This window comes from Panthera leo, chromosome D4, assembly GCF_018350215.1.
Source record: "Panthera leo isolate Ple1 chromosome D4, P.leo_Ple1_pat1.1, whole genome shotgun sequence".
NCBI classification, from domain to species: domain Eukaryota; kingdom Metazoa; phylum Chordata; class Mammalia; order Carnivora; family Felidae; genus Panthera; species Panthera leo.
Window position 1 is genome coordinate 50,645,665 of NC_056691.1, and position 22,189 is coordinate 50,667,853.

A 22,189-nucleotide genomic window follows, 5' to 3' on the forward strand; every position below is an offset into this window, starting at 1 on the left:
TCCTACTTCTGTATATTTATCCAAAAGAATTGGAGACAGGCTCTCAAAGAGATATTTGTACTTCCGTGTTCAATGCAGCATTATTCATAATACCCAAGGTATGGAAACAACCTAAATGTCCATCTATGGGAGCATGCATGAAGAAGATTTGGTGTATACATACAACGGACCTTAAAAAGAAGGAAATGCTGCCATACACAACATGGATAAATCTTGAGGACACTATGCTAAATGAAATATGCCAGTCACAGAAGGATAAATAGTGCATTATTCCATTTATATGAGGTATCTAAGTAGTCAAACCCACAGAAGTCAAACGAATAACGGTGGTTGCTAGAGGCTGGAGGGAGGGAAAAATGGGAGGTTACTGTTCAATGGGTATATGGTTTCAGTCATACAAGATGAAGAAGCTGTAGAGATCTGCTGTATGATAATGTACATGTAGTTAGCAATATTACACAGTACACTTCAAGTTTTGTTGAGGATAGATTTCATGTTAAGTGTCCTTTTCCACAATTTATTTTTTTAAACTTTTTTTAATGTTTATTTATTTTTGAGAGAGAGACAGAGACAGAGACAGAACATGAGCAGGGGAGGGTCAGAGAGAGAGGAAGACACAGAATCCAAAGCAGGCTCCAGGCTCTGAGCTGTCGGCACAGAGCCCAACGTGGGGCTTGAATGCACAGACCAAGAAATCATGACCTGAGCCAAAGTCGGATGCTTAACTGACTGAGTCACCCAGGCACCCCCCACTTTATTTTTTAAACTTTTTTTTTTAAGGTTTATTTATTTTTGAGAGAGAGACAGAGCATTAGCAGGGGAGGGTCCTTTACCACAACTTAAAAAATAAGAGTAAAGTAGTTTATAAGAAATTGATAAATTAATAAAAGATTTGCTTGATAGGAAAAAATAAATAAACTCATTTTCATTCTTCTGGGAATGACTTTCTTTAGTCAGAGTGGAATCACTGGCTTATCATTTACTGTTACATGCTATAATTAAATTGCCATGCCAAATTTAGAAAGGATTTCCTTTGATATTTATTTGAGATATAAAAATTCTTGTTAATTAAAGGTCATTGATGCATTTTATATTTAAAAATGAGGAAAAACTTGGAGCCTGGGTGGCTCAGTTGGTTAAGCGTCTGACTTCGGCTCAGGTCATGATCTCACAGTTTGTGGATTTGAGCCCTGCGTCGGGCTCTGTGCTGACAGCTCAGAGCCTGGAGCCTGTTTCAGATTCTGTGTCTCCCTCTCTATCTCTGCCCCTCCCCTGCTCATGCTCTGTCTCTGTCTCAAAAATAAATAAACATTAAAAAAAATGAGGAAAAACAAGCACAAAAAGGCTTAGAAATAGCAAATAACTCAACACTCAACGTCTACATTCACAATAAGGTTTAGTACTCAAATGCAAACTGAAATCATCACATATATTTTAACAATCAATAAAACAGACAAGTTTCCTTTAGAATTCAAGATAAAATTTGAATTATGTATCAAAAATGCAATTTTGAAATCTGTAGTTTCTAGAGTGAAATTCCAAGTTCAATATAGAACATCACAAACGCAGAGTGTCTCAAATGGATGATCTCTCATTTATTCATTACCATCACCCCTGCCCCCAAATTTCTGGACCATCCTGAATATGTAAACTTTTAGAGAGGTAGATAAACTGTCACATGTCCATTAAATTTTAGCTAAATATGTTTTCAAAACACATAAATAAGATCAATCTAACAGCTTTTTCCTCACTCACATCTCATGAAACTATCTTACTCAAACTTTTCAAATGTGTCTTTAAATCTCAGTCATTCCAAGAGTCATTTTTTGAGTGACTATACCCAGTTTTTCAGAAACTTGGGCTTTAAATGTGATGCTGTCTGTGGGAATTTTATGCTAAGTCCTAAGCCTCCTTGCAAGATATAGGTTTTATTTAAAAAAAAAAAAAAAGAATTCATCCTGTAGTAGCCTCCAAACATAACCACTCACTGTTTCTGTTTTTTAAAAGAATTTTTAAAATTCTTGTTTACAATTACAATCAACACAGGCAATTCAACAAGAATAATGACAAGCTATAAAGGGATTTTCTCATAAAGTGATTTTATCAGATGATAGCTATAAGTATCCAAAACTTGCACTGAATGAAGTCAGTGATTGATTCCAGACTCATGTGTCATCCCCAAATAGTATTTATTTGTTCAAAATAAAGTCATTTTAAGCACATGATGGGAGATTCACAGGGATTCAGTTATCAAGCAGCTTCTTTTCAGAAAGGAAAACTGTAGGAAAATACTTTCCCTTCAGTGTAGGCATATATATAGTGCCATAAACCGTATCTCAGATATTTATCCTAAGTGAATGGATATCTTCATCAAAGCTTAACAAAAAAAATTCTACGAGCCTGAACGCAGAAGAGACTCTAAAGTAAATCCCTCAAGTTTCTTTTCCTCCTTTGACTTCTCTAACTTGAACTTCTCAGCAGAAGAATGTTTCCCCTTTAAAAACCTTCTGTTGGTCCAAATACACAGAAGGGACACAATAACATTTTCAAGAAGAGCCCTTAAGAGAGAAATAAAACTGGGGCACCTGGGTGACTCGGTTGACTTCAACTCAGATCTGACTTGGATCTCAGCTCAGGTCATGATCTTGGTGCATGGGATCAAGCCCCCCATAGGGCTCTGTGCTGACACTGTGGAGCCTGCTTGGGATTCTTTCTCTCTCCATCTCTGCCCCTCCCCTACTTGCGTTTGCATGTAACAAGAGTGCAAATAAATAAACAAATTTATAAACAAACTTTTTTAAAAAAAGAAATAAAACTTAAAAATTAATAGTGGTAAATTTCTTAAGTATAGGTTTCTAGTTTGAAAAAAAAAATCCCAGGAAAAGCAGAATTTTACTGGGTCCTAAATATCTTTATCTTGAGGAAACCCTACTAACTACTCCATAACTAGCAGGTACATCTACAGGTTGGTAAAAGTCCCCCCAGCACTTGGCACCCTGCTCAATACCAGTAAGTAAAGGCCAGGTTTTTCTGGGTAAACGGAAACATCTTCTAAGTGTCAGATCTTTCCCCAGGATTACCTCTCCTCTGGCCTGGGAAGCTATTTACAAAAGTACAGACATAACAATTTTGTAAAGTAGGTCATTCTACAGGGTTTTGTATTTTCCTGGTTTAAATCCCTATATATTCAAATTTTTAGAAAAGTTACTGTTCAAAGTACTATTATGTCTTAGGTATGCTAAGGAAAACCACAGTAAGGACAACCCAGCCACAGACTGGAGTTCAAACAGAAGGAACACTGAGGGTGGCCAGCCAGCAGCAATGGGAGTAAAAGCAAAGAACCCTTTCTCCATTAGAGATTCCCCTTCAGAACATCTCTGCCCTGCACTAAAATGGTTTGCATTTAATTTCCATAAGGGAAAGCGTACCCTTGCAATCAAATATCTCAAATACTGGTGCCTGTGCCCTAAGGACATTAAAAGCCATGGGATAAACATGGCATGCTTCCCTAGAGACTTATTACCAGAATAAGGTGAGGAATATCACTGGCAGACTGTAATATTAAATAGATATAAAATATAAACTGCATGACTTTTAAAAATACAATGTGAGACTTCAAATAAATATTATGCTTAGAACTGTGCCTGTACCCCCAGATATCTTAGGAGTATACTCACTTCCCTCCCGTTATAATAACTTCTGTGGAAATGTCTGAGAAGCAACGCCTTAAAGAAAATCTCATATAAAACTTAAAATTTTTAGTATGAACAAGTTATTCAAAACTTACTCTATACAAACAGAAAAAAGGTAGCAAAATTGCTATTATTCTCCACTTATTTAACTCTTCAGATCTAAGATATGGAAATTTTCATTTAGTTTATTCCATATAATTCCACAAAGGCTCTGTTCATTTTCAGATTCACTCTGTCAAAATAGTATGGCTTCAAGGCCTTAAGAAAAGTAGCCCTCAGGGGTGCCTGGGTGGCTCAGTCAGTTAAGTGTCTGACTTCAGCTTAGGTCATGATCCTGTGGTTCATGAGTTCAAGCCTGCATCTATGCTCACAGCTCAAAGCCTGGAGCCTGCTTCGGGTTCTGGGTCTCCCACTCTCTCTGCCCCTCCTCTGCTCACATTCTCTCTCTTTCTCAAAAATTTATAAACATTAAAAAAAAAATTAAAAAGAAAGAAAAAAGAAAAGTAGCCCTCAGCCTTATATAGATACATGTCATGAGGTTGTACTTTTTGATAGTAAGCATTCTGTATCTTACCTGATCTTCCATTCTTTCTGTGCCTTCTAAGACTATTTTCTGGACATTTTCTTGCCTTTCCTAAGCAAGAGAAAATTTATTAAAGTTAAAATTAAAAAAACCATCTTGATACTTGTTTAGTTTTCACAATACAGTTAAATGGCAGACATGCTGTTGTGTAATTTAGTTCATGGGAAAAATACTTTCCACATTAGGGCAGGAAAAAAAGGGAGGGGGCAGGAAATTAATCCAACAAATTCCTTCTCTTATAAACAATACAAAATAAAATAAAAACACCCTTTTTTCTGCAGTTAAAAAAAGATAAATTGTCAGAAAACAGTCAATGTAACATCTGCATAGTTTCACAAAGGAAACTAATGATTTGTACTTTTCAAATTAAATAAGATCAAGTTGAATCTGGGGCTTCCTGATTTTAAATGATTTTCATGAACATTTAAAATAAGAAAACATGTATGCAAACATAGTAAAACACTATTCTTTTGAAAGACGCTATTTCTCTTCACTATTTGGTAAAAGCCTTGGAAGATTAATAATGCTTTAACAGACTTCCATAATAGTATCAAAACCGTAGAGCAGAAGAGAGTTAAACTTATTCTTCGGATCTGCCAAAAATACACGAAAATATAAATACCACTAAATATTAAACTGCAGGATTTAGGGGATGACAGTAATTTCCTCTGGCTCAATCTGCAAAATTAAAAGGAGCATCTCCTAGAAACCATTTCGTCCAATCTCATTTTACAAATTTCAGAACTTGGTAAAGTTAAAGAGACCAAAGGCTACATGGCGGGCTGCTTATGAAACACTTGTTTTGAACTGCTTGTACACAGTACTAAGTGAAAAACAGGGTCATGCAACGCAAAAAGAAAAAAAGGTTTTATGGTTAAAGGTTCCCAAGACAAACCCATACTCTAAAACTTATTACGATATTCTTAATTTCTCTGTTTTCGCTTTTTACTTATAACAGAGAGCTATCATCCCCTGCCTTTAAGGGTTATTATGAAGATCACTGACGTCAGAACACTAGACGTATCTATCTAATAGGGCAGATGCAGGGGCACCTGGGTGGCTCAGTGGGTTAAGCATCGGACTTCAGCTCATGTCATGATCTCACGGCTTGTGGGTTCAAGCCCCACGTCGAGCTCTGTGCTGATGGCTCAGAGCCTTGAGCCTGCTTTAGATTCTGTGTCTCCATCTCTCTCTGCCCCTCCTCTGTTCATGCTCTGTCTCTTTCTCTCTCTCAAAAATAAATAAACATTAAAAAAAAATTTAATAGGGCAGATGCAAATAATAGCTACTGTTTGAAATTAATTGCATATAATTTCTAAAAATTAGATATAAATGTATCAGAAGATAAACATTCAATGGCTAGATTAGCATGATTAATACGCTCAAAAATCACTCACCTTGTGCATCCATATCCTTCCTTTTCTGATAATATGTGTTAGTCTATCAACACACACTCTGTGAAGCGGGAGGTAGAAGCTAAGTTCGGTCTGTGGAAGTATAATTGATAGACCATATGTGCTCCTATCTCCATTCCAGTTTCCATCAAAGATCAATGAAACAATAATGACTCCTTTTTCAGAAAGGACAAAAAACTTCACATCTATAGCCCCACTCTCTGCGTTTCGAAGGATTTCTCCATTTAAGGTGTGGTTGGCAAGAAAAGTTATTTCTCCATCGCTGAGAAGTAGCTGTTCTGTCTTAGGAGCCCAAATGTGTCTTACTCTAGGACCAAGAATATTGTCCCAGTAAGCAAAGGTAGCTGCTAATAGAGGTGATTCACCACTTAGAGCAATCTCTGTCTTGGCAACAGCTGGAGATGGTGGTGGACAGAGATTCGACATCACTGCATCCCAACTATCACATTATCCAAATGCTCCAGGGATATCTAAACAATGACATACAAAACCAATAATTAGGTTCAGCAATTTTAAAGTCATAGCTCAGAAACTCAAATGATAAAGGCCTATGTGGTTTTCTCCTCTTCGGTCAAAAAGGATTTGAAAACATGTCCCACCAGCTAGCATGGCAAGTGCACATTAAATGCCTGTGAATATGATAACCTTGATACATAGTAAATTGTCACCTATGTTCAGAGAATATACTTAGATATCCAAAATAATAATGACCTAAAAAAAAGGGCCTTTGAACATTAATATGAAATACTATACACTACAGCTAATGGAATAGACTCTCACTGTTCCCAAATATCTAGTCTATGTGCAATTCTATTATCACTGGATATTTGCTCCCTAAACCACAGCAACTAAAGAGGAGCAAATTGGGCAGGGGAGGGTTCTGCTACAGACCACCACACTTGTTGTGGGTTGAACCATGTCTGCCACAAAATATATGTTCAAGTCCTACCCCTCTGTATTTGTAAGTGTGACCTTATTTGAAAATAAATGTAATCAAATTAAGATGGGGTCATATTGGATGAGGGTGGATCCTAATCCAATGATTGGTGTCCTTAGAGAGAAAGATTTAGAGACACACAGACAAAGAGGAAATGGGGCTGTGTAAAGACAGATGTAGGAATTGGAGTGATATGGCTACAAGCCAAGGAAAGCCAAACATGGCTGGTAACTGCTATGAGCTAAGGGGCAAGGAAGGATACTTCCCCACAGCCTTCAGAGGGGCATGTCCCTACAGACACCTTATTTTGGGCTTCCAGCTTCCAATACTGTGAGAATAAATTGTTGTTGTTTTATATTACCCAGTTTGTGGTACTTTGTTATGGCAGTCTTAGAAACAAGTAAAGACACCTGTCAATAAAAACATCCTAAAGCTGTTGGAGGCAGGGGGGACAGGGAAGAAGGGAGGAAGGAAAGCAAACAAGAAACAAAAACACAACAATCTGGGACCATAACAAAAATGAGCAAAAAGTCCTGTTATTCTCAACAAGCTCTCAGGGTACTGAAGCCCAATTCAGTGTTTAACATGACACTGAAACATCAAGAGGAAGATAAATACATTTAATATGCTACTTAAATTTAAGGAAGCAGCATAGCATTGCACTGAGTCCATTACAAAGAGAGTTCTATGCTAAATGGCTAAAATTTAAAAAAAAAAAAAAAAAAACTTTAGCTATTTAGAACATGTAAAGAGCACAGTGACTGGATGGGATACTGGCCAAGCCTTTCAAACCACTGAGATAATACACACAGAGACAAAAGCAAACTGCCCAAGGTCACAGAGTCAGGCAAGAATCGAGGTCTCATACATCTTAACCCACTGAAATATAACACTCTTAAAGTATATACTCTATGTGATATTAGTGTAAAATGAATAATTCTTGCCTAATATTAAAACTGAGGGGTACCTGGCTGGCTCAGTTGGTGGAGCATGTGACTTTTGATCTTGAGGTTGTGGGTCTGAATCCCAGGTAAAGAAATTACTTAAAAACAAATTTTTTTTTTTTTTTTACATTTATTTATTATTGAGAGACAGAGAGACACAGAGAGTGAGCAGGGGAGTGGTAGAGAGAGGGGGAGGCACAGAATGTGAAGTAGGCTCCAGGCTCTGAGCTGTCAGCACAGAGCCCGATGTGGGGCTCGAACTCACGATCTTTGAGATCATAACCTGAGCCGACGTCAGTTGCCCAACCAACTGAGCCACCCAGGCACCCCTAAAAACAAAATCTTTAAAAACAATTGAATGCATATATTTAAAGACCCAAAATGAAAAGAACCATAAGAAACCATTTAAACCAAAAGAACCATTTAAGCAAGTCTAAAATTGTGGAATGTGTTCATCATAATGATAAAGGATAGCAATTAATAGGTTAGTTATGATATACCTATCTTTGATTGCAGGACTGCTTTGGGAGGTACATTTGATCTGTAACTACAATTCATTTACTTAAAGAATTTTATCTGCATCTTGTCAAGAGAGTTCAGAGACTGTTGAAAAGCAGTAGCTTCTATTTTTAGAGTATTAGACGAACATTTTTATCATGCATGTCAAGGATAGGTATACGGATCTTTGCAAAAACACTTTATTGTATGCATGTGTAGAAATGATTTAACAAATAGGCAGTTTATGTATGTATCTTTTAGTTCCGTAATTCATTTAGGCAATGTTTACTTTTTAATGTGTCATATCAACTTAATAGTCTCAAAAGACTATACTGGACATACACTGTCTAGTTTATTTACAATATCTACTGTTTTGGATACAATTTCAACAGTTTACAATGACAGAATACAGGAATGTAATTTGAATTAAAACTGTAATGATGTTATTTGTCATCATTAGTAACAACAAACTGGAGGCCAAGGAGATGGGTTAACACATTGCCACAAAATTGTATTGTAACATTTTTCTTTTGTTCTTCTGTTTTGAATAAAAAAGGTGAATATTTGGGGCACGTGAACCCCGGGCTCAGTCTGTTAAGCATCTGACTTCAGTGCAGGTCATGATCCCATGTTCGTGGGTTCAAGACCCTGTCTGTGCTGACAGCTCAGAGCCTGGAGCCTGCTTCAGATTCTATGTCTTCCCCCCTCCTCTCTCTGCTCCTCCCCCTCTCACACTCTCCCCAAAATAAATAAACCTTAAAAAAATTTTTTTTAAAAAGATGAATAATCATAAGAACAAACCTTTACCTCAAACATTTCATCGTTACGTTGAAAATAGAAGCATTTCCTAAAACTGAACTGAGCCCTAGAGCAAAATCTGGTTGGATTATGGGGATGGGGAGATTTTTACCAGATTGTGAAAATTCAACTATCACAGACCATTAATTACATTTAGTCTCATTGCTAGTCTCATTAGAAAGAAAAGAAAGGCCAAGGTCCATGCTGAATTGTTTAGCTTAAAATCCTTTCAAAATTAATAATTTTGAGAAATGAAATGTTACAGAGAATAGTTAGGAGAGCTGTAAAAATACTTTTACTAACACTTAAAGTCATCATCCTTGGTAAGGAAAATCCATATATATAAAGGTGGCTGCAAAAAATCAGGCCAAACCAATAGTCTTTTATCTATATATCTATATGTAGTTGGCTACTCCAGAAGGTAATCAAGCAATAGCCATAAGAGTCTTTTGAGGGAAGCCAGGATCCAAATTGGGTGACACGGTGGCTTGCCACTCCTGTAAACAAAGAATAGGGTTCATGAGGATGTACCAATATACTTACTGAAAATCATCCAACATATGCAGGCATAAAGATTATATTAATTACCATCTGTAAAACTTCTGGCAGAGTAGTAGGTTTGAAGCTTTGCTTTTTCTTAAACTTTTGCTAAAAATCAGCCGTCTCTTCTCTCACTGGTATTTACAAAGTTGGCTGGCCCACTGCTGTTGTAAATCAGAATTGTGCCATCATAAGGCTCACATTTCTTGTGACCATGCTTTCAGTTTATTTTCTCCCAGCCCTAAAAGAAGCAGGATCCTTAGCCAGCCCACTTCCTAAAACAGATGATGCTCAGGCCAGCTTTAATGACAGAGAACTGTTTGTTAACACCAGACTGTGGGCAACACTTTCTAAACTTTTATCAGGCTAGACGCGTAAATGAAGTTTAGGATATCACTATCAGGCTATCTCTGACAGATCCAAGTTTCTCACATAATAGGAAGCCTAACCCACACAGCTCCTTAGAACTACTTAATTACCATAGGGCCCTAGGGCAGGCTTGAAAGACAGGAGTCTTCATTGTTTTTTTTTTTTGTTTTTTGTTTTTTGTTTTTTTAAGTTCTTTCCCCCCCAAAGCAAATTTTGGACTGCTAACAGAGCCAAATAAAGAGACTATTTTATCAACTTTATAAAGAGGGGAAAAAAAAAAATCTTTAGCTCCAATGCACTGTTTCCTGGAGCAGGTTAGTGCTGGCTTAGTGCACCATCAGCAACGTTGTCTAGAATTTCTCTCATTTTTGTTTTGGATGTATAAAAAGCAGACATCACCAGGTGATTTTCCAACTAATTGAGGGCTTTCCCAAAGCAGCAGGGTTTGGCGGAGGTGCTGGCCAAAGGTATCTGCATCACATAACACCATCGTATTCCAAGTATTCTGACTCTGTATTATTAAGCTTTCATATAATATACTCTAGCTTCTGTGATATTTCTTCCCATTATGTTAAAAGTTTCCTTAAGCCTGAGAAAGATGGTATCAGTATTTTTCAAGTTAAAAGTACAAATTAAAAGTAATGCCATACGTGTTGTGTCCCCTTGCTTTGCATCACAGGTGAGGGATGGGAACAGTCGGAATCGAAAATTATCCACTGGCCACAACCAGGCTGTTACTTTGCTAGAGCCCAGCTAGCAATCTCCAGTGTTTCTCAAAGGGCCATCTCTCTTGGGCAAGTTCATGACCTCCCTCTGCTGAATACAGAAGACTGGTGAGTTCACGGGGTGACTCAGACCCCGTGTGGGCACAGTAGTCATGTAATCAGGGCACTTCTTTCTGCAAAAGATACCATCAGCCAAGTGATGCTCAAGTCAAAGGTCACTTCCTTTAAGTAAGTCTGTGTAACCTCGGAGCTGTGAAGCAAGTCATGACCCACACAGTGGGAGCACAGCCCAGTCTAGAATCGCTCCCCAAATTTACAAGGCATCAGCAATCTCTAGAAACTTCGATTCGAATTGGGTAGCTATGTGGTATAACCCGGGCCACCATCCCACCCCGCAGTTATCTCCTCTCGGACCCCGACTCGGGGTTCACCGCGCACCACCTGCCCCTGGCCTTTCCCAGGACCAGGCCTCCCAGTGCCGGAGGCGCCTTTCCCTAGAACCCGCGGTGCAGGTGGTGCGGCGGGCCCCTCTGGGTCTCACATAGGATTCCGGAAAGGGGCCGGCTCGGGAGCTGCGAGCGGGAAAGCCGGCTAGAGGCCCGGTCTGCAGCCCTGGTCTCCCTGCCGCCGCTGCCGGGAAGGCGGGGGCCCGGATGGAGGCAACTCCACTAGTCACCAGCTGGAAAACCTGATGCCGGGTTTCGGTCAGGGAGGACCAACCGAGCCCGGAGGATAGGTGCCGCCGCGACCGCCCCCGCGCGGTCCCAGGACCCGGACCCCAAACAATCGCCGGCCCGCCGGCTTCTCACTCACCCACTCGCCACCACCATCGACTCAGCCGCCGCGGGCGCAGGGACCGCAACCGCAGCCAGGCCTCCGCCCCGCCCCGCCCCCGGCCCCGCCCCAGGGCCCGGCCCCTCGCTCGCGTTCCGGCCCCAAAAACCCCTTCACGCCGCAGTTGTTTCCCGCCTGGTGCTCCTCTGAGTAGATTTTACCCAATCTTTCGCTCGTCATCTTCAGCGAATATTGTGAAAGCAAGCGGAGGGGAGAAAGGATGAGGAAAACAAAAGCACACACCCCCGAAGCACACACCTCCTGATCTCCCTGGACCCCGCCCCCGAAGGGAAGAAACCGGGCAGCGGGGACGGTTGACGCTTCAAACGCCATCTTTTACGTGGGCGGAAGAAGTCGCTGCTTAATTTCGTTTTCCTCGTGGGACGCCGTAGGTGCGTCTTGAAGTTTTCGATTTGCATTTACGTGAAGGCGGGAGGCATGTGGAAGAGGGCGGGCTCCATTTGTTCCCTGCCTTTGTTCGATGACGCGTGCGGTGAAAATGGGGGGTAAGGTGTTAGCCGAGATAGTGGTGTCATTAGTGAGGAAAGCTGCTTAGACCCGAGAAAGCAGAGTTGATAGTTGTGAATGGTTTGTGCTTTGACAGGTAGTGGGCGCTCAATAAGTGTGTTGAATTAATGGATTTATTTTTTCCTTATGACACTATTAAGTGTGCTGTAACTTCACTTCAAGTCTGATTAGGTAATTTCCTTTTCCCGCAAAACCTAGTCACCACAGTTTTGTCTTCCTTACGTACAAGCATTTTCTTAAGCTTGATTTTCACACTTTTAAACGTCATTTTTGCTAGTTGCGCAACGTGGAGATGTTGGGGTTTTTTGGCCTTCGATAATGTACTTCACCATTCTATTTGATGTGCCGTATGATTTGTTTCTAAGCCTCGAGTTGATTAGCCTTTGGTATGCAGGTGTATATATCCATGGTACAGAGGAACAGCACTTAACATTTTTCATCTTTAAAAAGCATACAGCACAGAGGCGCCTGGGGTGGCTCAGTCCGTTGAGCGTCCGACTTGGGCTGAGGTCATGATCTCACGGCCTGTGAGTTTGAGCCCCGCGTTGGACTCTGTGCTGACAGCTCAGAGCCTGGAGCCTGCTTTGGATTCTGTGCCTCCCTCTCTCTCTGCCCCTGCCCAACTCATGCGCTCTCTCTCTCTCGCTCTCTCTCTCTCTCTCTCTGTCAAAAATAAATAAATATTAAAAAAATATTTAAAAAAGCATACAGCACATCTTTATCATTGAGGAAGAAAAGAAGGAATAAATACACAAATGACTCCCTCAAACTTAACACCCTTTGCAGAATTAGATCCCTTACCCAGTCAGTGCTGTATGCTTATATCATAGCACCAAATAAGTACCATTCATTTAGTTCCTATTGTGTGTTCGGTACTGTGCTCCTTAGTCAATGTGTTTCAGTGGATTAGAGCAAAAAACTCAAGAGGGAGAAGGTAGTTGTGACTTAGTACTGTGATCCACAGTACTTGTATGGTGTAAAATTTTACATTGGAAGGTGTAAAATAGGACAGATATCCTAGCGTCCATTCCTTCTTCAGGGAACCAAAGAGAAAATGATACTAAATACATAGTAATGTGATCCATGTTAGCAGAACCGAAGGATGGCTTGGGAATCTGGCTTTAACCCTTATTTCCTCCAGACTCTGTCAATCAGCCCAAATAAACCACCCCAAATAACTCAGCCATCTAGTGAAAATACGTTTTGTTATTGAAATGTTTCTTCAAGTAAGAGACTTAGTCCTCCATTTCCAATTCGACTAATATTCCAAGATCCTGTTTAGAAATTTTGAGCTATCCTCCTATCCACGTGTAATTAATTAGCAATCATACAAAAAGGCTCAACTAGGAGAGCAGTGAAGCAGATGTTAAGAGGTTGGGCTCTAGAATCAGATCTGGTATAAATTCTGTCTTTGCCTTTGATCAGTTGTGAGACTGGGCAGCATGTAACTTCTCCCTCTCTCTCTTTTGTTTGTTTGGTTGTTTTTTGAGGTATGTACCTTCTCTTACCTCAGTTTCCTTAGCTACAAAATGGCAAGCAGAATAATTTCTCACCAGGTTGTTGTGAGGCTAACCTGAGATCAAGTAAGCTAAGAATTTAGAATAGCACATTCACACAAGGGTGGCTTTAATTTTGGTTTTAGTAATCATGCAAGGATAACAGAAGAAATAAGAAATGACTTGTAAATCTCTTAAACTGTGTACATATTTATAATTCCAATAAATAGAGTATCAGAACCCAGGGAATATTATTGGTACATAACAAATGTCAGTTATTGGCAGGAAGCCTCCCCATCCTCTCTTTACTAATGTATTTCAGAAATGTCTTATGTGCTGCTTTGGAGCCGGAGCTGAGGATTTGTTGATTACCTCCCATTTACCAGGATTACAGCAAATTAGATTTAACTGTGACTGGCATGGGAACTATCTGATGTCGACATGGATGAGGAATATTGCTATATAAACCACAGTGAGTTTAATTTCTTTTAAGTAATGAGATTTTATGTGGTTGCCTTATTCATTGCAGACTTATCAATATGTACTTTATGGTGCATTGCCTTTTGGTTGCAATATAAATGAGCCAGCACCCAGCCGAGGTACTTCCAGTTACGATCTATTAAGTTAGTTCTGTGATCTAGTGTGATATAAATGGTTTAGAAAGCTCTAATGGGTCCACAACGGCTCTAATGATGCACATTGTAGGCAACACCCTGTGAGAGAACATTAGGATCCCATGTGTATTTTCATGTCCTTCTGGGATTCACCATTGTATAAATGATAAACTTCTCAATGAGGAGAATCACATCCTCCACGAGGTACTAACCTCTGTTCCTTCTGTGCTGGTGCTGTGCACCTCACAAGCAACAGGTGTGAAAGATCTAAGGCCCAAAATAAAGAGTCCCCAGGGAGAAGAAATTCCTAGTTAATTGCAGCATCCTAGAACCCATAACAAGAAAGAGAACAAGTTGGAAGACAAGCCTACTGATTTCTTAAATCTTAGATAAGGTGCCCCCGGGGGGCTCAGTTGATTAAGCATCTGACTCTTGCTCAGGTCATGATCTCACAGTTGGTGGGTTTGAGCCCCATGCAGGGTTCTGTGCGCACAGCTCAGAGCCTGGAGCCTGCTTCAGATTCTGTGTCTCCCTCTCTGCCCCTCCCCCACTTGCACTTTCTCTCTCAAAAATAAACATTTAAAAAAATCTTAGACAAGTTCATTAGCCAATTTCTTGTAGAGGAAGACAGATTTTGAAGTTATATCTTGGTAAGTTGTCATAATTTGACAGAATTTAGATGCAGTGGATAGTGCAGGGGGATAGTTTTGGTGCTGTCCTGTAATGCCTGAGTCACAGTGGAGTAGTGGCAGATAAGTGGCAGTGACTCCCTCTATAGCCAGACCCTTCCCAGGCCCATTTCAGAATGTCTCCCTGAGTCCATCTGCCTGTCGGAACCCTCACTTGCAGCTCTCAGCATTTTTTTCATTTATGCTTGTACTTCACTACGCTTACTCGTATGTTGCTTTTAAGTAAGTTCTTTAGTTACTTCATGTGTGGCTTCTGCCTCTCAACTTTGTCACAGGCTATATGACCCAGGCCCATAGGTGGGCTTACAATTTCATCTTATGACTCCTTTGTTTTTGGTACATATCAGATATAAATGCCAGCTGGCTAACTGCAACTTGATTCCTACTAAGAATTGTTATCCTTAGGCCAGGCTCCTGTCAGGCAAGGGCTTCTTTTGAAAAAGGCCTTTGTCCTTATTCAAGGGCCAGAGTGATAGTGTTTCAGGTTCAGGATCACTTTGATTTGAAGTGGGTGAGGAGCTCATGTCGTTTTTTTGTTCTTAATTTTTTTTAACATTTACTCATTTTTTGAGAGAGGGAGACAGAGCATGAGTGGGGGAGGAACAGAGACAAAATCTGAAGCAGGCTCCAGGCTCTGAGCTGTCAGCACAAAGTCCGATGCATGTCTCAGACCCACGAACCACAAGATCATGACCTGAGCCAAAGTCAGATGCTTAACCTACAGAGCCACCCAGGCGCTCCAGAGTTCATGTCTTTTGTGTCATCAATGTCATCTTTCCTACCTCCTTTCCCACACAATTTTGTTAGCACAAAAAAGAAACAAAACAATAACTGTCCTTGGGAGCAATCTCAGGTCACTTAGTTTTAAAATGTTTTGACATCTTTTTTTTTTTTTTTTTTTTTTAATTGAAGTCCAGTTGGCATACAATGCTATATTAGTTTTAGGAGTACACCATAGTGATTGGACAATTGTATATATTACTCATTGCTGACCACGATAAATGCAGTCACCATCTGTCGCTTTACAGAGTTATTACAATATTGTTGACCATGTTCCCTCTGCTGTACTTTTCATCTCTGTGACTTATTTGTTTTATAAGTGGAAATTTGTACCTCTTAATCAGACATCTGTGAAGTTTTAACATCTACCCTTTTTCTTCTTCAAAATTTTCTTGACAAACTTGACCCTTTGTTTTCCATATGACTGTAATGACTGGCCTCTAACCTTCCACAAGTAACCTTTGTGAGGTTTTCATTGGAGTTGTACTGAACTTATAGGTCAATTTATTGTCCTTACATTTATAAGCATGGCGTATCGCTCTACTTACAACTCCTCATATATTCTTTAATGAGGTTATATAAGTTTCATGGAAAAGATGCTTCACATATTTTTTGACATTTTCCCCAAGTTATATTTTGTGTTGCTATTAAAATTTTTTCTTCTGGAAATGACATTTTACTTTTTTATTTACTTTTTTTTTTAGAGAGAGAGTGAGCAAGTAGGGGAAGAGGAGAGGGAGAGACAGAAAGAGAGAAAGAGAGAGAGAGAGAGAGAGAGAAAGAAAGTCTTAAGCAGGCCTTATGCCCAGCACAGAGCCCAATCTTGCCACTGTGAGATCATGGCCTGAGCCAAAATCAAGAGTTGGATACTTAACCGACTGAGCCACCCAGGTGCCCCTGAAAATGACATTTTAAATATTTTGTTGCTAGTGTTTAGTATCACTAGTTTTGGATGTTCATTTTGTGTTTGGCAGTTTTGCTCACTGTTCTTATTGGGTGTAAATATTTGAAAACAACAAACCAAAGAAATAAACTCAAAACAAAAAGGTATCAATCATTTCACTCTCATGCACAACTTTCAGTTGCTCCCTATTTCCCATAGTGTTCAGGGTCCTTAGCATGACTAAAGGCTGTCCACAGTCTGTCTCTAGCTGAGTTTTCAAGGCCTCATTCTTACTGCCCTTTCTACTAGTTGCTTGCAGATCCATGAGCGTTTACAGCTTTGTGACCACTCACATAATACACTGGCCTGGAATGCCCTTACTGCTCCAGTTCATTCTGTGTGTGTGTGTGAGAGGAAATTGCAGCCACATGTTGCCTCCTCCAGGAAGTCTCCTTGGATTTCCTTGGTTGGAATCAATGTGACATTCAGTTATGCACCCTTAACCTCCACTCCTCTTGCTATTAATATTAAAATCAAACTCTTTGTATTTACATTTTACAATTTTAGGGCAAATAATGATCATATAATATTCAAATTAGACACTATTTGCACACTTATCATGATGAGTACTGAGTAATGTATAGAATTGTTGAATCACTTATTGCACAACTGAAACTAACGTAACACTGTATGTTAGCTACAGTGAAATTAAAATAAAAAACTTAACAGTAAAGAAATTAGAAACCATTAAAGATAGTGGCAAAAACACAATATACTGTTTAAAGGCATCATCAGCTTTGAAGTCAGGCTAGCCTAGGTTTGAATCCTGGCTTAGCTACTTTGTATCTTTGGGCAAGTCACTTAACATCTTTGAGCCTCAATTTCCTCCCCTTGAAAACTGGGATTGCTTTGAAGATTAAATGAGATAATACACATAAAATGTTTACCCTGCAACCTGCCCCATGGTAATTGCTCATTAGGGTTAGCCACTATTATCCCATGGTAGATGCTCAGTTGGTGTTTCTAGAATAAATCTAAGCCTGATCCCTAGTTTATAGATGAAGAGATTGAGAAGGCAAGAACAAGAAGGCCTCTCTCAAGGTCATACCTTTAGTTTGGGGCAGATCTATAACTAACAATGTAAAATGAATATAATCTATGTCCTCACCAGATTGAAATCTTCCTGAGGGCGGGGACCTTTTCTTATTCACCTTTGTCTTCCCCTTGTTTCTAGGCATAGTGCCTTGATTGTATTAGATTCTCAGTGAATATTGAGTGCAATTTAAGAAAGTTCCCATCAGAATCAAGAATAAATTAAGAAAATTGTTTTAATCTATACATAGATTTGACTTTGCAGAATTTTGCTAAGCTCCAAATATGGCACAAGATCAAGGGATCCTGATAAGGAAAAGCTTAATTTGAACATTATTGTGTTTGTAGGTGACAAAAATAACAGACCACTTAAGCGTCAAGATTTCTAGATAAACATTTCATGAACTTCCAAAGGAAGAGGTTAAGAAATTCAGACATTATTTTTAACCTACAGTTTTATCCATGGCACTAATTATGAGTTTAAATGTGATTATGAAAGATAAAAAATATTGCCTTTATAGAAGCAATGGAATTTGATGAGTTGTTAATCATGAAGGTTAATTAGTTCCCTTTGTGAGAGCAAGGAACTGAGTCACAGGTAGTGAGTCTGTTTTCGAAACTATAAGAAGGCATGGATTAGTATGTCATTATTTTTCATCTGAAAATACATAGAGAGATATTCATCTTTTTAGTAGCTTGCCTGGGAAATTAAAGAATGTCTTTTCTGTCAAAATTAAGATTTTGCAATTTTTCATATACATTATAAACCTGTAGACATGCGTAATTTAGTATAGAACAGTAAGCTAGATGGATAGATGAGAGGTGAGTTATTACTATCAAATCAAAGTGTTAGTTCTCTCAAAATTAATATCCTCTTCAGAAACGACTCCTTATTTGCTTGCCAGTATTCCACGTGCAGGGGTATAAACGAGAAATAGTGCTGGAACATTGATGATCACATCTCAAGACTATCACTTGCTTTTACCAAATAGTGCTTCAGGAAAGAATGAAAATACTGCATGGGAAATGATATAAAGATCTCATTCTAAAGTACTTTTTTCACCAATGAACTATAAGTTATAAGTCAGGAGATGTGCACTTTTTTTTCCTTCTTTTCTGAACACAGGGGGAAAAAGAAAAGAAAAACGAATGGTCTCTTTGATGAGTAGCAAATACCTAATGCCCTTCTGGTGTTGCTGCACCATGATCCAATTATCTCCCACATTTCTTAACAGTGTTTACAAACTGCTTGTGCATTTAAGTTGAATTAAATGGATGACAAATCCAAATGAAGAAAAAAAAGAAAGAACAAAGTAAAGTTGAAGTCCTGATCATTTTCATGCCTAAATATTGTCATTATGGAAAAAAAAAAAACACCGTAAAAAGTAGAGTTCAAATTCCTACTCGCTCTAGGGCAGGCAGCCTGTGTACTGTCCAGCTCTGTGTGCCAAGTGCTTGTTAAAATTAATTATCATTCAGCAGCTTTCTCTCTCTAAGTAGAACTCCCAGAAAATATGCTTGGAGTAGAGAAATGCAAATTGGGTTATGAGGTAATTTTATACTCTAGGGACAGATTTTATTTTATTTTTTTTCATTTCATATTACTTCATGTCGGAAAAGGTTCATTATTATTTATATAGCAGAACAAGCCCCAAAGCCAATCCATTTCCAACCTCCTTGTCACTTTCTGCATTCCAAACACCACTAAATTCCCAAATGAGTAGGCTAATTCTTTCCTTAGAGAGCCATAAAACTTGCTTGGGGTATTACTAACCTAGGTGATAGCACTTTATTCAAAATAAGTCTTCTTCTCCAGGAATGTGTTCAAAGACCTCATTTCTATGTGGCCGTTACTTTGGTGGAAGAGAAGGCGGCTTGTCTGTTGATTATCACTTCTGAATTGTTTCCTTGAGTACCTTGGACCTAAACTAACGGGGAACTACTGAAATATTTGGGAGTGTGTGCTCGGAAGACATTTATTCTACTTATTTTACATGTTTAAGATACACTTCTGAAAACATTATTTTTCAAGTGAATTTGGTTAACTAGATGACTAACTAGTACATTCAACATACCCTATTTTGCAATTAATCAAAATATTGTTACCTAATTAACTTAAATGCATACCCGATACAGGTTTGTTTAGAACCATACAGGAACAACAGCAACAAGACATTATTATTGTTTTTTTAATTAAAAAAATTGTTTTTGAACATTTATTTATTTTTGAGAGACAGAGTACAAGCAGGAGAGGGGCAGAGAGAGAGAGGGAGACATAGAATCCGAAGCACGCTTCAGGCTCTGAGCTGTCAGCACAGACAGGGTCTTGAACCCACGAACAGTGAAATCATGACCTGAGCTGAAGTCGGATGCTTAACCGACTGAGCCACCCAGGTGCCCCTACAACAAGACATTATTTACTGCCCTTCCCTATGCCACCTCAATACGCTGACTCCAGGCTAATGTAAGAGGGGTGATTCTTCTGGCGTGCCTAGTTTAACTCCTGTGAGATGAATCTGTCTTGTCTGTAGGGTTCTGGGGCTAGCAGTAGAACCAGGCAGTTGAAGAAAGGAGAGTTTTTCCATCTCAGCATAAGAACTTCTGACAGAGTTGCACCAAGATGACATTGGTAGAGAGTTCCTCTCCTGGGAAGCATTCAGGGGTGAGCTAAGCTGTGCCAAAGAGGCCATTCAGGTAATAGATGGACAGTATGATCCTGAGAGTCTTGACAAATGACTCCTTCAAGATGGCATTCCCTCTTTTAATTGCTGCAGCTTGAAGAGCATTTACAAAGTAAAACCACTTTGTAGGTGTAGGACAGGAATGGAAACTTAAGATTCCTCTCTTGATTCTGGCCAACCCATTCAGAGAAAATGACTGTGAAAGCTGTCAAGGAGAAAAGCTTCCCTGAGATGATGGAAACTTTTAAATTGGAAAGGAATAAAATGAAGAAGTGAGATTTTTAAAATTGTGACTTGCAATCCAACTCTCATTTCCGTGTACTAATTTCGTTTTGAGGAAGGACTAACATGACCAGGAAAAGCGAATGTTGCAATGTTACTCACTTTTTTGAGAACTGAGTAGAAATGATGGGGCATGTGCTTCCTATCTCCTTGCTCCTCTCTCACCTGCTTCAGGAAAATCAACATACTCAGAACGGTTCTGAAAAAAACTTTTTCTACTGAAGAACTTTTGTGAGAAAGATTTAATTTATATGATACACAAGGCCCACTTCAAGTTTTTCTTCCTCTGAAGCCTTTCTGGACCAGTTCGGCCACTGGGACTTTTCCCTCTTCTGGTCTAGAACATTTTTCCTTCGGTATTTGTTTAGCACTGTTCCGTACTGTTGATAGTTATCCTTATATATGTTTTGTGTCACCTCAGATGATATCCATGGTAGGCCCTGAGGAAAAGCAGTACAAAGTCAAGGATGGGACCTTTACTCGCATGTAATTTATAAACCATGAGTTCTCTTCCTCCCCAACCTCCCACGAGTGTGTACAGCACATCATGTCTAGCACATAGATGCTTACAAATATTCATGCTAGCTGGTTTGAAAGTGTGACTATAGTGCCACTCACCAGGCTTTCTATGTAGCGGGTAATCAGTCAATAAATCAAGATTAATCTTATGAATAGATAACATATTCACATGTTAAAAAATCCAAATGATGTTAAAATTAATACACTGGCAAATCTTGCTCCACCCTAGTCCTCATCTGCTCTGTTCCTCCTGCCCTTTGTAGGAAACCACTTTCTTCTATTCATTTTTTTGTGTTCATCTGGTATCTCATTATGAAAATGCAGGAAAATATACATATGTTTCCATATCACCTTCCTTTCTTAGACAACATTCTCATACTCTGTGGCCAGTTTTGTATTTTTTTCATTCAACCATCTGTTTTTCTTCCATGTCAGTGTACAGAGGTCTTCCTCATGTAAGAGCTGCAGAATATTCCATTCTGTGGCTGAATGATAGTTATATAACCAGTCACCTTTAGATGGCTGTACGAATTGCTTCATGCTTTTACAATTTTACTACAAAGTGAATAATGTACATGATTTTCTAAGTGCACAGGTATATCCTTAAGATAAATCCCCAAAAGTAGGGTTGCTAGAATAAATGCAATTATAATTTTTAAATAGATTCCCAATTTTCCCTCTGTAGGTGTTGTATTATTTCACTCCCCCTGATAGTGAATGAAGAGTCCCTATTTCCCACAAATTCGCCAGATGTTTAACTGAGCTTGGATATTTGAGGATGTGATAGGCAAAATATTGTAACTTGGTGTGCTATATTGTTGCTTTGTTTTTATTTGCATTGCCTTTTATTGTGATTACAACTGAAATCTTTTAATATGTTTCCCCAGGATCATTTGTATTTCCTTGTTCCCCCTGATTTATATTTTGCCCAGTTTTTTCTACTGGATTATTGGTCTGTGGTTTTTTTTTTTTTTTATTTCTAGCAATTTATTACAACTATGGAGATTAGCCCTTTGGAGAATGAGTTGCAATTAATTTCTAGTATTATATTTGTCTTTTGATTTTGCCACATGGTTTTTGTTTTTGTTTTTGCTTTGGTATTTTTTTTTGTAGTTGTTTGGTTGATCTTTTTTTGTTTTATGACACCTTAATTGTGAGTCATAGTTGGAAAGGCCTTCTCTACTCTAAGTTTATAAAAAATTCTCCATATTTCTTGTAGTTCTTTCTTGTTTCATTATAAGTGTTTGATCCATTTGGAGTTTATCCTGGTGTACGTGTGAACTGGGGATC

At 39.0% G+C, this 22,189-nt stretch overlaps 1 protein-coding gene and 1 long non-coding RNA gene across 13 annotated transcripts in view; one reads left to right on the plus strand and one right to left on the minus strand.

Moving 5' to 3' along the window:
- Window positions 1-11,666, minus strand: part of C9orf72 (C9orf72-SMCR8 complex subunit) — a 27,279-nt gene extending 15,613 nt beyond the window's left edge. The window contains exons 1-5 of one of the 11 annotated variants that reach the window (XM_042912148.1): window positions 11,579-11,666; window positions 9,456-10,592; window positions 9,171-9,364; window positions 5,673-6,160; window positions 4,267-4,326 (exon numbers count right to left, since the gene is read on the minus strand). In XM_042912148.1, coding sequence (XP_042768082.1) covers window positions 4,267-4,326; window positions 5,673-6,116 — 504 coding nt within the window. In that variant the 5' untranslated portion in view covers window positions 6,117-6,160; window positions 9,171-9,364; window positions 9,456-10,592; window positions 11,579-11,666. The other 10 variants (XM_042912144.1, XM_042912149.1, XM_042912145.1 and 7 more) reach the window with 10 other exon arrangements.
- The window catches only part of LOC122204630, a 21,450-nt gene continuing 10,902 nt past the window's right edge, over window positions 11,642-22,189 (plus strand). The window contains exons 1-2 of one of the 2 annotated variants that reach the window (XR_006195712.1): window positions 11,642-11,727; window positions 13,682-13,831. This is a non-coding gene — a long non-coding RNA (uncharacterized LOC122204630). The other variant, XR_006195713.1, reaches the window with a different exon arrangement.